The 14,643-nt window shown below is 44.3% G+C and overlaps 1 protein-coding gene across 1 annotated transcript; it reads left to right on the top strand.

The window, feature by feature from the left end:
- The first annotated feature begins 3,960 nt into the window (after positions 1-3,960).
- Positions 3,961-9,432, top strand: LOC132424169 (5-hydroxytryptamine receptor 3C-like). Its single transcript, XM_060009976.1, is given in 10 exon segments — positions 3,961-4,037; positions 5,334-5,499; positions 5,937-5,981; positions 6,861-6,970; positions 7,241-7,316; positions 7,318-7,408; positions 7,978-8,138; positions 8,506-8,713; positions 8,919-9,134; positions 9,242-9,432. Coding segments are annotated over 10 exon segments (1,341 nt in total).
- Positions 9,433-14,643: the final 5,211 nt, after the last annotated feature.

Raw genomic sequence — 14,643 nt, 5'->3', positions numbered from 1 at the left:
ATTTCAAACAATCTGTTGTTTAAATATGTATATTTTGGAATACACATATGTTAGATAATATCATACTGTATATATTACGCAACTTGTTTTTTATTATTCAACATTGCACTTTTTTTTCCAACGTTATACTTTTGAGATTTAACCATGTTGATAGATGAAGTGAAGTTAATTCAGCTCTTTGCTGCATAGTATTCCATTACATAATTATCTGCACTAATATTATAGCCGCTAACCACATGTGGCTACTGAGCACTTAAAATGCAGCTGTTATGACTGGGAGACTGAATTTTTAATTTTAGTTAATTTAAATTTTAATAGCCACATGTGACTAATAGCTACATACTAAACAGTGCACTGCTAGAGTATGCACCTAGAAGCAGAACTGCTGGTTCTTACAATACACACATCTTCACAGCATATTGTTTTCCAAAGTGCTTTTACTCCCACCCACAGTGCACCCACAGTGCATAGGAGTTTCTGTGGCTCTACAGCCTCACCAACACTTCTATTATCAGACTTTTAAAATTTTGCCATCTATTGAGTGTGAAATTATATTTTCTTGTGATTTTAAGTTCATTTGCTTTCCATAATTGCAAATGAGATTGAGTTCCTTTTTATTGTTTAGTGACTGTGTTTCCCCTTCTGTAAAATGCCAACTCAGTACATGGCTTCAGTACATTTTTATAATACATAGGGGAGGTAGTTGTTGTTATTCATTTATAGGCATGTCATATTTTTCTATTATTATTTTGTCAGTTATGTATGTGTTGCAAACATATTTTCTCAGTTTGTGACCTGACTTTTCATATTTAGTGTCCTTTAATGAACAAAAGTTTTAAATTTTCAACATTGCTGAATTTATGTTTATCACTTTAGGGTCCCGTGTTAATAAATCCTTGCTTATCCAAAATCTGAAATTTCTAAAAATGCAGAAAAACTGGATCACTCACCCATCATTGGTGCTAATGTAGAATGGTACTGCCACTCTGGGAAAGAGTATCCCAGTTTCTTTAAAAACTGTATATGCAGGGAGTTCCCTGGTGGCCTAGTGGTTAGGATTCCAGGCTTTCACTACCATGGACCACGTGGGGCAGCCAAAAACAAACAAACAAACAAACAAAAAATTGTACATGAGAATACCATACAATCCAGCAATTACACTTCTGGGTATTTATTCCAGAAGACTTATGTGCACACAAAAACCAGAACACAAATGTCTCTAGCAGCTTTATGCATAATAGACAAAAACTATAAACAACTCTGTGAAGAAAAACATATTTGACCCCTGCTCCCAGTTCCTGACACAGAGTTCCTAAAACCCTGTAAATTCCTGAGTGATAGGGGTGTTAGGAACATCTTTTGTTCTGATATTTGGTCTTTGATCCTGTTCCTGACACAGACCTCCTAAATCCCTTGAATTTCCTGGATGATAGGAGCACTTTTTGCTCTCCTGAGGTGACTTTTGGTGGACTCCTGGATAGCTTCAGGATGGGGACTGTTCACTAGAAAGACCAAGCCATGATTAGAAGCTCCAACCCCCAGCCTCTGAAAAGAGGAGAGGAGCTGGAGATTGAGTTCATAATCAATCATGCTGGGCTTCCCTGGTGGCGCAGTGGTTGAGAGTCTGCCTGCCGATGCAGGGGACGCGGGTTCGTGCCCCGGTTCGGGAGGATCCCACATGCCACAGAACAGCTGGGCCCGTGAGCCATGGCCGCTGAGCCTGCACGTCGAGAGCCTGTGCTCCGCAACGGGAGAGGCCACAACAGTGAGAAGCCCACGTACCGCAAAAAAAAAAAAAAATCAATCATGCCCATGTAATGAAGCTTCCATAAGAAATCCTGAACTATGGAGTTTGGAGAGCTTCTGGATGGATGAATACATCCACGTGCTGGGAGGGTGGCACACCCCAACACCACAGGGACAGAAGTTCCTGTGCTCAGGACCCTTCCAGACCTTGCCCTGTATGTCTTTTCATCTGGCTATTTATCTGTATCCTTTATTATATACTTTATAATAAACCAGTAAACACAAGTGTTTCCATGAGTTCTATGAGCCATTATAGTAAACTATCAAACCTGAGGATGGGGCTGTGGGAACCCCTAATTTATAGTCAGTTGTTCAGAAGTGCAGGAGGCCTGGGTTTGTGACTGGCATCTGAAGAAGGGGGCAGTCTTGTGGGAATCAGACTTTTACCCGTGGGATCCGCACTAACTCTGGGTAGTTAATGTCAGAATTGCTTGGTATGAGGGGGGAAGAAAAACCACACATTTGGTGTCCAAAGTGTTGTGAGTAAAACAGAGGAAATAAGTGTTTTCCCTTAAAACTCAGAAGTCCTTCGCCAGGTGAAAAACAAACTGTGGTACATCCATACCATGGACTACTACTCAGCAATGTAAAAGGGGTGAGTACTTATACAGGCAGCAATCTGGATGGATCTCCAGAGAATTTTGTTGAATGAAAAAAGCCAATCCCAAAGGGTTACATCTGCATGATTTGATCTATATAACATTCTTGAAATGACAAAATTATAGAAATGGAGAACAAATGAATGGTTGCCAGGTGGTAGAAGAATGGGGAGGGAGGTAGTTGTAGCTATAAAAGGGTGACATGAAAGAATCCTGGTGTCAATGTTCTGTATCATGAGTGTAGCAATAGCAATAGCAATATCCTGATTGTTGTATCTCAATATAGCCCATCCCAAAGGTTTTCAATAATGTGAGTGTGAACCAGAACCATCCGGGGAGCTTTCAGACATACACACACAAACCTCCAAATGATTTTTCTACTCACACACATTACCTGACAGTGCCAGGGCTGTAGGCCTTTATAGACATTAGATAAGGAAGGGTAAGTGGGAGAGTTCTGTTTTAGGAGCATGGCAAAATAAAGGATTAGGTTGGGGGAAACTAGATAGAGGAAACCTTATGAAGAAGCTGTTCCAACAGTACATACAAGGGATGACGCAGTTCTGTACTGTGGTGCTAGCTGCGGGGACAGAGTTCTGAGAGGTTTATGTCTCAGAAAAGGAGCTTAGGGCTTCCCTGGTGGTGCAGTGGTTAAGAATCTGCCTGCCAATGCAGGGGACACGGGTTTGAGCCCTGGTCTGGGAAGATCCCACATGCCGTGAAGCAACTAAGCCCGTGTGCCACAGCTACTGAGCCTGTGCTCTACAGCCTACGAGCCACAACTACTGAGCCTGCGTGCCACAACTACTGAATCCCATGCACCTAGAGCCTGTGCTCCGCAACAAGAGAAGCCACCGCAATGAGAGGCCCGCACACCGCAACAAAGAGTAGCCCCTGCTCACCGCAACTAGAGAAAGCCCATGCACAGCAATGAAGACCAAATGCAGCCAAAATAAATTAAATGAAATAAATTAATTTTAAAAAAAGGAGCTTAACCTCTCAAGCAAGCTTCTTAACTAAGTATTGACAGTAATCCCTAATGTCCACAGTTGGATAGAGGATATACTTTTAGGTCTGCAACAAAATAATTACATGTTCTTGCCTCGTGAAATCAGCAAGTGTCCCCGCCACAAGAGAGCATACCATCCCCTCCTGGTGGTCCTGCACTTTCTCTGAGGCACAGTTAGTTCCAGAAGGACCTGAGGCGACCTTTATCAATGGCCTCACCTGCCCCATCTCCCAAGTCCCCCAGTTTTCCTGAAAGGTCCTTGTTACTCAAATTTAAACCACTTATCTAGACAAGGCGGCTAAACAGGCACTTCTCCCCTAGTCTTGGCCTAACTTCCTCCCTGCCTGGAGCCCAGAAGGCATACCTGGACAGGGGCAAAGCAGGACACTCTGCTGTGATCTCTCTGGCCACAGCCTCTCACCAGGGAGTGGTTACCTGTCATGAGCAGTATTCAAAACCAGGAACCAAGGTGTGGTCTGGGCTCCTTTAAGCTTCAGAGTTTGGGGGTTCCTGGTGAGTCCCAAGAGAAGAGTCCAGAAGAGGAGGATGGAAGGGGGGTGGCCCACGACAGGGGAATTCCTCCTCTGCCTCCCTGTCAGCCTTCTGCTTCAAGGTAAGACGGGGCAAGAACAGGGAAAGAGGGGAATACTGTTCTGGGAAAATTCCAGAAACCCCCTCATTCCCCAGAACTAGAAAGCATCTAAAATAACTGGATTATACATTGCTTTTCTCTGTAGTATCTATATCTTGGTTTCCTTTGGGAAACAGATGAAACGCCCATTTCACTGATCAGTACGCATAGCGCCCGTCTCATTTGCCTGCATAGACATCTACCAAATTGTCTGTCCTTCCTTTTTACCACCTTTCTGATTCCACCCCTTTATAATGTTCAACTCTTCCTTTATACCAGGATTAGTAACTATGAACAGGGCCGTTTGGGTCCTGTTAATAATAATATAACTCCTTTCCCACCTCACTTGGGAAGATCTTGTAGAGGAGGTAATGTGGAGGGGAAAGGACAATGTTTGCTTTCCCCCAGATATGCTTCTCCTCAGTCTGGAGATGTACCTTATGAGTTAACTGGTATGGGGAGACAGTAGAAGAGGCATGGGAAAGAACTTGCTGGGCTCAGCTACAGGAATAACCGGAGTCACCTGCGGTTGGCGTGTGGGTGAGGTGGGCAGAAGGGCTGTTACGTTTCGTCACATAGCTCCACCAGTCACGTGGTAGATGATCAATGAGATCTTTTCAACATGGTGATGATGAAAATGGCTCCCACAGATCTTAGAGGAAGTCATCGGGTTTGAGAAGGGCACAGAGCCCAGAACAGTGTAGGTAGTCAATAAATTTACATTGAATACAACGTTCCTTAAGTTCCCACATGTTTTACATCACACTCATGTTTACTTCTCCCCAAACTTTTCCTTTCAGGAAATGAGAAAACATGAAAGTGGGAACGGACCACTGAGAAACAAAATTTTAGGGGAGTTTTGTTCAGTGTCTATGAGGAAGAATCACAATAGAGCTAGACAGAAAAAAGTATGGTCAGACAAAGGCCAAACCTTTAGGGTTATGACTATGGAAGGAATAGGCCTCCCCAGAGAGGCAGTCTGCATACAGATTTGGGTAGGATTTATATGGGAGCAAAACCACAGGAAGAAAGGGCTGAGCCCTGACTCAGCTCACCACATCAACTTCCATCATTTGCCTACCAGACCAGACCAGCCCCCCCCACAGCCCTGGCAGGAAGAACTTGGCATCCGGGAATCTTGGCCTAAGAAGGAGGGGTTCACATGCCCACCCCATGTCCACATTTTCTTTCTCTGCAGAGAGGCTCTAGGGTCCCAGCCCTGGCACTCCTCTCACTTAGGAAACAGAAAAGCCCTATTCCCATCTCACGAGGTCTCTACTCTCTACAGAAAGGGCAAACATTTCAGCATCAATTGTTCAGTCTTTGAGCAGCGTGGCGTAGACCCTGCTGTCTTCCAGGCTATATTTAACCAGAAGGACTTCCGTCCAGTAATCAACTACAGCATCCCCACTCATATCAGCATCTCCTTCACCCTGTCTGCCATCCTTAAAGTGGTGAGTTTTGACTGATAACATTCTTTCCATAGCCTGCTAATAGGAAACAAGAACTCTACCCTGTCAATCCAACACTGCACCTGTCCAGTAGTGAGCAAAGAGTCCCCTGAATGAATTCTGTACAAGTTAAATGTTCATCCTATGGGGTGGAGAGACATGAAAGGGAATGCTGCTGTGACATTTCTGCAGGTAACGTTTGTCCTTGAGTCCTGCCCTTATAGGAAAATTATACTAAGAAAACATTCCCAATGGGCCCCCATGCTGTTTTTTCCCCTATATTTTCCATGCAACCTGCATTTTTCTGAACTACTTTCTTTTGAGACTTGTAATTGAAAAGCTGAACTGTCACATGGGACCACTTAGGAAATAAAGGAAGGAGGTAGACTAGGACCTGATTTCATGGCATTAATGATCCGGGACAGGGATCTTTTGGTCAGGATGCACAACTTCAGCTGCTGATGTCATTTCTGTGGTTAAAGTTGGTATGTAAGCTCAGCTTTCTTCTTCTCTTTTTCTCCTTGCCTGATTTTCTGGCTTTGCTTGCAAAAATCACATTTGTTGAAATTGACAGTGCCCAAGGAAATACACAAAGCCAACCAGAATGGGGCCAGTGCTGGTGACAAATAGCTTTCTGGGCTGCCAATCAACTTTGAAATTCAGATGGAAAAAAAACAGAAAGATGGAGGGCAGCACAGTTGGAAGCCCCTAAGTAAGCTTCAAGGTCCAAATGTATCCAGCACCCAGCTTAAGATTTCCCTTGAGCAGGAAGTGAAAGGCCAGTAAGACTTTGTTAGCTAGAGAAGAGGGACATTATCACCAGAAAGAGGAGAGGAATCAGAGTTTAAAAGGAAATGTGGTTTAAAAAAAAAAAAAAACCCGCAGGGAATTCTCTGATGGTCCAGTGGTTAGGACTCCGCACTGCCACTGCAGGGGGCACAGGTTCCATCCCTGGTCGGGGAACTAAGATCCCTCATGCCGTGTAGTGTGGCCAAAAAAAAAAGACCAAAACAAAACAGAAAAGCAAGATGCATAACAATGTGCACAGTATCATTCTATCTGTGTAAATAAAAATGAATGCTGGGATATATTTTTTTCTAGAATTATATATAAAAAACTGTTAATAATGGACCTGAGTTGGGGATATGAACTGAGTTGGACTAAATTAAGGAGGGAAAAAAATTATTCTTTATATTATACCTTTCTGGAATTGTTGAAATTTTATCATATGCCCATAGTACATACATTTAGAAAAAAATACATACATATGTATATATTTTTAAGGGACTGGAAGGGCAGGAGATGCTGACATAAACTAGCTCCAGGTTTCAGCCATAACCATCCCTCTGGGCCCTATGCCCTAGATCTGGAGTCACCCATTCATCAGCTGGGACCCAGGAGAATGTGGTGATATCAATAAACTCACTGTGACATCTGAGAAACTGTGGCTCCGAGACATCTTCATCGTGGAATCGTGGGTATCAGGGCTGGGAAAAGCTGGGGGAAGACCCTTCTGCAAGGAGCAGGCGAGGGCACTGCAGGGCAAACCCATTCAGCGGGACCACTGAAAACTTATTTCAGAGAGGAGCACAATCACAGCTCATCAACTTCTCTGCTAGAAATGAGAAAGCAGTAGGGAGAAAAGATGGCGGAGTGGCAGCATTGGGAAGCCCTGCCTTAAGAGCAAAACATAAACTGATGTGAAACCCAGAGCATTTGCGCCCCCTCCCCTTCCACCGCTTAGCAACGATGTGGATCACACTCTGGATGGCCTCTCCGCCTGTGTGACTAATGAAGGTCGCGTTGTGTACAACAAACAGGTTGCAGGTGACCAGCATCTGTAACCTGGACATCTACTTCTCTTTTGACCAGAAGAACTGCACCCTCACTTTTAGCTCTTTCCTCTACACAGGTGAGTTGCAGTGGTGGTTCTGGCACGGGGTAAACTGAGATCAACTGTGGGGCAACAAAAAAACACTCAGAAGCAAAGTCATTTTTTTAATTTTAATTTTAATTTTTTGCGGTACACGGGCCTCTCACTACCGTGGCCTCTCGCATTGCGGAGCACCGGCTCCGGACGCGCAGGCTCAGCGGCCATGGCTCACGGGCCCAGCCGCTCTGCGGCATGTGGGATCTTCCCGGACTGGGTCAAGAACCCGTGTCCCCTGCATCGGCAGGCGGACTCTCAACCACTGCACCACCAGGGAAGCCCACGGTCATTTTTTTTAATGCATAAAAAGGGACAGTGGAGTATTTGCTAATTGGGGGTGTGTGGATGGTGGGGTAGGGGAAGTTGAACTTAAGAGAGAACAAGACTTCCTGAGAAAGCCCAGAATTGAAAGAAGGCAGTTGGGCAGCAAGGAAGTCACATTACAGGACTGTCTGAAAGAGGTAGCTAAAGCAGTTGTTGAATCACCTCTCTGAGCCCCACACAGAGTAGGTGCTGAGCAGATGTGTGCTGAGTGAGTGTCTCCCCTGCAGTGGAAAACACGTTGCTGGGCATGGACAAGGAAGTGTGGGACATAACAGACACCTCGCGTGACATTGGCCACACACAAGGGGAGTGGGAGCTCCTGGGCATCAACAAGGCCACCCCGAAGATACCTGTGGGCTTCAGCCTTTTTGACCAGATCATGTTCTATGTAAGGCCAGAGACTCTGGCATGGCTGTCCAACCCCCATATCCTTCTCATCGTACACTTCTAAATCTCAGAGCCTCTCACCTCTTGCCCTAAGACCAGAAAGTCCCTGGGCACCATAACCCTCATAGCGTTCCTCTCTCCCAAGTCCCCCAAAGAAGTCCCCCTCTCTGCACCTGCCAGCTCTGGCCTAGGTTTGCTTTGGTGGGTATGGGGGAGTCCTATTAGTCATATGAAAGCTGCTCCTCATCCAGCCCCAGAAAGAGCCCCTGCTGGAGTGAGGACATCAAGAAAGGAAGAGTCTGGAATCATCTCTTGGTTTCCCTTCAGTTCTAGCTTCACCTGGTTCTCTGCTCTCTCCTCCCCACCAGGTGGCCATCAGGCACAGGCCCAGCCTCTACGTCATAAGTCCCCTGATGCCCAGTAGCTTTCTGATCACCATCGATGCCCTCAGCTTCTTCCTGCCAGTAGAAAGCGAGAACCGCACCCCATTCAAGATGACACTCCTGCTGGGCTACAACGTCTTCCTGCTCATGACGTTGAATGACTTACTCCCTGCCAGTGGCACCTCCCTCATCAGTATGGCCCCCACCCCACTGTTGAAAAATGAAAAAAGAAAAAAGAAAGAGGCAGGGTAGGCGGGTGAACTGGCTAGATCTGCTGAGGCAGCAGAGGGAGACAGTGGTCATCTTAGAAAGGGCTCAGTGTGTGAGACAGAAAAAAGGGGGGCTTGGTGGTTCCTCTGGACCTGACTCACTCAGGTGTGCTCCTTCCCGCCACCCAGGTGTCTACTTCGCCCTGTGTCTGTCACTGATGGTGGTCAGCCTGCTGAAGACCATCTTCATCACCTACCTGCTGCACCTGGCCACCACCCAGCCCCCACCCAGGCCTCGCTGCCTCCGTTCCCTGCTTCTACACTGCACCAGCCCAAGGAAATGCTGCCCTGCCGCTCTCTGGAAGGAGGATGTGGGCCTGGGCCTCACTCCCACCCACCTGTCTGGTAAGAGAAATCTGCACTGCCCACACTCTCTGCACTGGGCCCAACTTCCCATTTCTCTAATCCTGTCTCCTTCCCACTTCACAGCTGCGTCTCTGCCCTCTCCACAGAACAGAAGGAGCCAGGGGAATTGGGAGGGAAGGAGCTGGGACCCAGAGAGGCAGAACTGAATGGTGGCTCAGGATGGACAAGGGCCCGGCTAGCTGACCTGTGGGTTCATTTCAGCCACATGATGGACACCCTGCTCTTCCGCATCTACCTGCTTTTCTTGGCCACCTCCATCATCCTCTGGAACACCTAGGAGTAGTGTTCTAACAGTGCAAGAACACCTGGTGTTCAGGTTTCCTTGGCTTCAACTAACCATCCCAGGCCCTGTTCCCCTGCTCCAGTTCACATACAACAGTCCCAGAAATGTGCCCGTGATCCCTGCTCCAGCCTTCCCAGGGCTTAAACAGAACTACTGCCGACTCTCTCAGAACTGACATTATATTTCCAAAACACAGTGAATTCAGAATATACATGTTTATGTTAGAAATATCATTTTTACTGGAAAAGGAAGGCTTTATAATAAAGGCTACAAATATTTACCAAAAAGTAATTCATGTTGCTGGAATAGAGGACAGGGATTAAACCTCTTGAAAAATAGGCTGAAATATTTATTTATTGTTTTAATAAATATTTATTGAGCATCTACTACCTGCTAGGCACTGTTCTGAATTGTGAAGATACAGCAGTGAACTAAACTGGCAAAAATCTCTATCCACACGGAGCTTACCTTGGGGGTGGGTGGAGACTGACAGTAAAAAAGATAAGTGAGAGAAACATAGAGTATGTGCTAAGTACCAAGGAGAAAAAGCAAATCAGGGAAGGCAGAATGGGAGATGTGCGGAGGGGCTGAAAGTTTAGGAGGGTGGCCAAGTTAGACCTCATGATAACTTCCTGCCGGGCTGGGTCCTGTGCATTGTTCCACAATAATGCCAGCTGGAGACTGCTGTAACCCAGTCTTTTATGAGAGGCTCAGAGGTTATGTAACTTGCCCAAAGTCATGCAGTTCTTGCTATTTTTAGTTCATTTTTTCAGGGATAGATTTCGGGTCTGTGCTTAATGAATGTTTATTGAGCCCAGGTGAGGGGATAAACAAATGTCCTTGGGTAACCCTGTGGGAGACTTGAGGAATCAAATACAATGTCTGTCCTCAAAGAGCTTGTGGCACAGCTGGAGAACTAAAATACATATGTAAATAATTTCAATGAAATGTAGAACACGTTTTTAAAGCTTTGTTGATCACCATTAAAGAGAAACTGCAGGAATTCCCTGGTGGTCCAGTGGTTAGGACTTGGTGCTCTCACTGCCGGGGCCCTAGGTTCAACCCCTGGTCGGGGAACTAAGATCCTACAAGAGCGCCACATGGCCAAAAAAAAGAGAGAGAGAGAGAAACTGTTATAAGAGTTCAAAGGAGAAAGGATTCCTCTAGCTGGAGCAATGGTTCTCAATCCTGGCTGCACGTTAGAATCATCTGAGGAGATTTTCAAATAATCCTAATACCCAGGCTTTACCCCAGACCAATTAAATCAGAACCTTTGGCATGGGCCACGGCTTTGGTGCATTTGAAAGCTCCCCATGAGATTCTAATGTGCAGCCAGAGTTGAAACTACTGGGCTAGAGGTTAGGAGAGCTTCATGTGGAGAAGGCAGTGAACAAAATGTATGAACAGATGGAGGGACATGAGGCCTGAGAGGACTCACTGGTCACAATACACCTCTGGGGTTACATATAGGTAAAATCATAGCAAATGGGCCTCATGGGATCCAGGGGTTTGTGCAGCAATAGTTAAATAGTGGGATCCAAGCGGAATCCCAACACACTCATTCTCATGGTACTCAGGGGACTCAAAGTGTCCAGAACAAACTCATAAAACCATCTGCCAGAAATAGCCCCCAGTAGAATGCAAATGGTGCACACTTTAGCAAACAGCTTGGCAGTTCCTCAAAGTGTTGAACACAGAATTACTATATGATCTAGCAATTCCATTCCTAGATATATACCCAGGAGAAATGAAAACATATGTTCACACAAAAACTTGTATTCAAATGTTCATAGTGACACTGTTTATAATAGCCAAAAAGTGGAAACAACCCAAATGTCTATCAACTGATGAATGAATACATAAGATGTTACATATATATACAATGGGATATTATTTGACCATAAAAAGAAATGAAGCACATGATATAGGCCACAACATAGATGAACATTAAAAACATGCTAAGTAAAAGAAAAACCAGTCACAAAAGACCACATATTATGGGGCTTCCCTGGTGGCGCAGTGGTTGAGAGTCCGCCTGCCGATGCAGGGGATACGGGTTTGTGCCCCGGTCCGGGAAGATCCCACATGCCGCGGAGCGGCTGGGCCCGTGAGCCATGGCCGCTGAGCCTGCGCGTCCGGAGCCTGTGCTCCGCAACGGGAGAGGCCACAACAGTGAGAGGCCCGCGTACCGCAAAAAAAAAAAAAAAAGACCACATATTATATAATCCCATTTATATGAAATGACCAGAATATGCTACTTTATAGAAGCAGAAAGTAAATTAGTGGTTGCCTAGGACTTAGTGGGGAACACGGTAGGTGAAAGAGGAATGGCTGCTAATGAGTACAGGATTTCTTTGGGGGATGATTTTTAAAAATGTTCTAAAATTAGACTGGTGATGATTGCATAACTCTGCAAATATACTAAAAACTATTGAATTGTGTGCTTCAAATGGGTGAATTTTATGGTATGTAAATTATATCTCAATAAAGGAATTAAACAACAACAGAAAATAAATAACCCCCCACAAAATTCTCTCTGTTCACCACTTCCGGCTTATTCTCTCATTCCACTGCTCCCCACTGTCACCTCCCAGACTCTCTGATTCCCGGATCCATATACTCAACTTTCATCAGTGTCTGCCCTGGCCCTCCTCTACCTTCGGATGAATCACCAGGGCTCAAGGACCTCAGCTCCCCACCCATCAGCTCTACATGCTTCCTTGATGTTGACATCACTCACAGCTTCAGCTCACACACAGCCTCCACCATTTCTAATTATATGAAACCCTCACAGCCAGACCAGCTCAGTGCTCCTTGATAGGAGATGGGGATTCAGACAATACACCTAAGATGAGTTTCCAGAGCTTTGGACTACTTCTCATGGGGATGGAGGAGGTTGGGGGATGCAATGAAGAACAGCAGCCCTGCTTCAATTTCTGCAATTGAAGAAAAAAATACAGGGCTGGGGTAGCTGATAATCCCCACTGGTCAGCTGGCAGGTAGACCTCCTGTACATGCAACATGCCATCAGGCTTAAATGAGAGCTTCTGCCTCCATGGACCTTCCAGTCATCTGGTCCCCAGAACAGCAACATGGAATGAATGAATGAGTAAAGCACTCATTCATTGTTTAGCCAATCTTCACTTAGTGCTTACTTATGTTCTAGACACTTTTTTAAGTGCTGGGGATATGGCAATGAACAAGACAGACAGGAGGAGACTGAGGAGGAGACAGGAGGAGACTGATGATTTGATACAATGATAACTGTTCTAAAATAAATAAACAGGGTAATAGGACAGAGAATGACACACAGGTTAACAGTATATTCCAGGAAGGCCTCCCTGAGAAAATGACATTTGTGGCGGCTGAGAAATGAATGATAAGATCATGATGAGATGTGTCCTGGGATATCATCCTGATGTATTTATTCATCAGAAGAGGTCAGGATGAAGCCTAATAGACAGGCTCTACATTTATGGAAGCAGGTCAAGGTAGCCAGGATCTCTGGATGAGCAAGGTGAGAAATTGGAGGAGGAGTCCCATGTTGGTTATTTTGTTGCTATTGTGTAATGTTTGAGGATTGTGAGGGTAAGCATTTATAATCCCATCAAAGAATTTAGAAAAGTATCTTTCAAATGGTTTTGATCATGGAATCTATTTTACTCACCCATGCATAATGCCTCACTCTAAAAAGAACCAGTGACAATACAGAATTGAAAAGGAACAAAATTAAAAGTTGCAGCAAACTTGTTGCTATAATTACATGTGAATTTGTTTACTATGTACTATATAAGAGAATATGAGTTTACCTGAGTCTTTTTAATCAGAAAACAATGCCCTATAAACTTTAAAATAGGCAATATTTTTATTATACTTGTCTTGATATTATAAGTTATTTAACTAGCTTACACTCTCTGAAAGTATATCACCAATGTAGTGTCACTACACAAGTAGATTTAAAATTTGTATACGTCCATTTTAACAATAAGATATAGATACCTGAACCAGAAAGCAAAACTACTTTTTTCTTAAAAGCAGAGCTACTTTTGATGCAAATATGCATTGCAATACCCTGAAGGGGGAAATCAAACAATTTACATGACACTGAATAGATGATGACGAAACAAAGCTACCAGTTCATTATCAAAAAGCAGTAATAGCAGCTCAACCACCTCAGGTCAATGCTGCTAATGCACTGATTAAAAAAAGCCCTGGAAACTGAGAGAATTCCAACATGGGGGTGTCTGCTTGTAGGCAGGAGACTTTTAACTTTGCCAGAGAATACAGGATCTTAGTAGAATGAATCAATAGTTGAATCCTGATGACACTTGAGTAGTGTGCAAATTTTAGTTTACAAATGTCTCATTTTAGCAATCCTGAATTAGCAGGTCCTTAGTGATACATAAAGCTGAAAGAAAGACCTGAAGAAAGGACGTGGATTTGTCAGCCCTTCAGGAGTCCCTCACCACCCTCTAGTGGGGACACTACTCAGACCCCTCTGAGATCATTAGTGGACCTAGGATATGTCAGAAGAACATACTAAGCACAGATGCCCACATTACCCATATTTTCCTGACTAGAATTTGGACACATTGTCAGATTTTTTTTTCTGATTTGTAAAATCATTTATATGAACAGCCTTATAAATCCTTTCTTACATGAAAAGAAATATAAAAGTTGCAAAGAAAACAAAGAGCAGGTATCAACTAACATGCACCTGTGCTTTTCATCACTGACCTATTGTTGAGGTTGATGATTTGATGAACTATTATTCCATTTGTCCTTGTTGAGAAAGAACTCTGCCTGTTTGAGTATTAATGGGTCTACAGTAACATAAAGACATGGTGGCTTCTGCAGTTTTCTATGTCTAAACCAAGGCCTTTTCTTGGTTTAAACATAGAAAGTTGTTTTAATAATAATAGCTATCATTTACTGAGTACAGTTGACCCTTAAACAACATGGGTTCGAACTGAGCAGGTCCACTTTTACACAGATTCTTTTCAATAGTAAATTCTGCAGTACTACACAATACGAGGTTGGTTGAATCTGGGGTTGGTTGACTCTGCAGATGCAGAATCACAGATATGGAGGAACCATGGATATGGAGGGTCCACTCTAAGTTACAAGTAGATTTTCAAGTACTCAGAGGGTGGGTGCCCCTAATTCCTGTGTTGTTCAAAGGTCAACTGTACTTTCTATATGCCA

Source organism: Delphinus delphis, chromosome 4 (assembly GCF_949987515.2).
Source record: "Delphinus delphis chromosome 4, mDelDel1.2, whole genome shotgun sequence".
NCBI lineage: Eukaryota > Metazoa > Chordata > Mammalia > Artiodactyla > Delphinidae > Delphinus > Delphinus delphis.
Note: the sequence above shows the minus strand (reverse complement) of the source record. Positions and strands in the feature narration are given on the sequence as shown.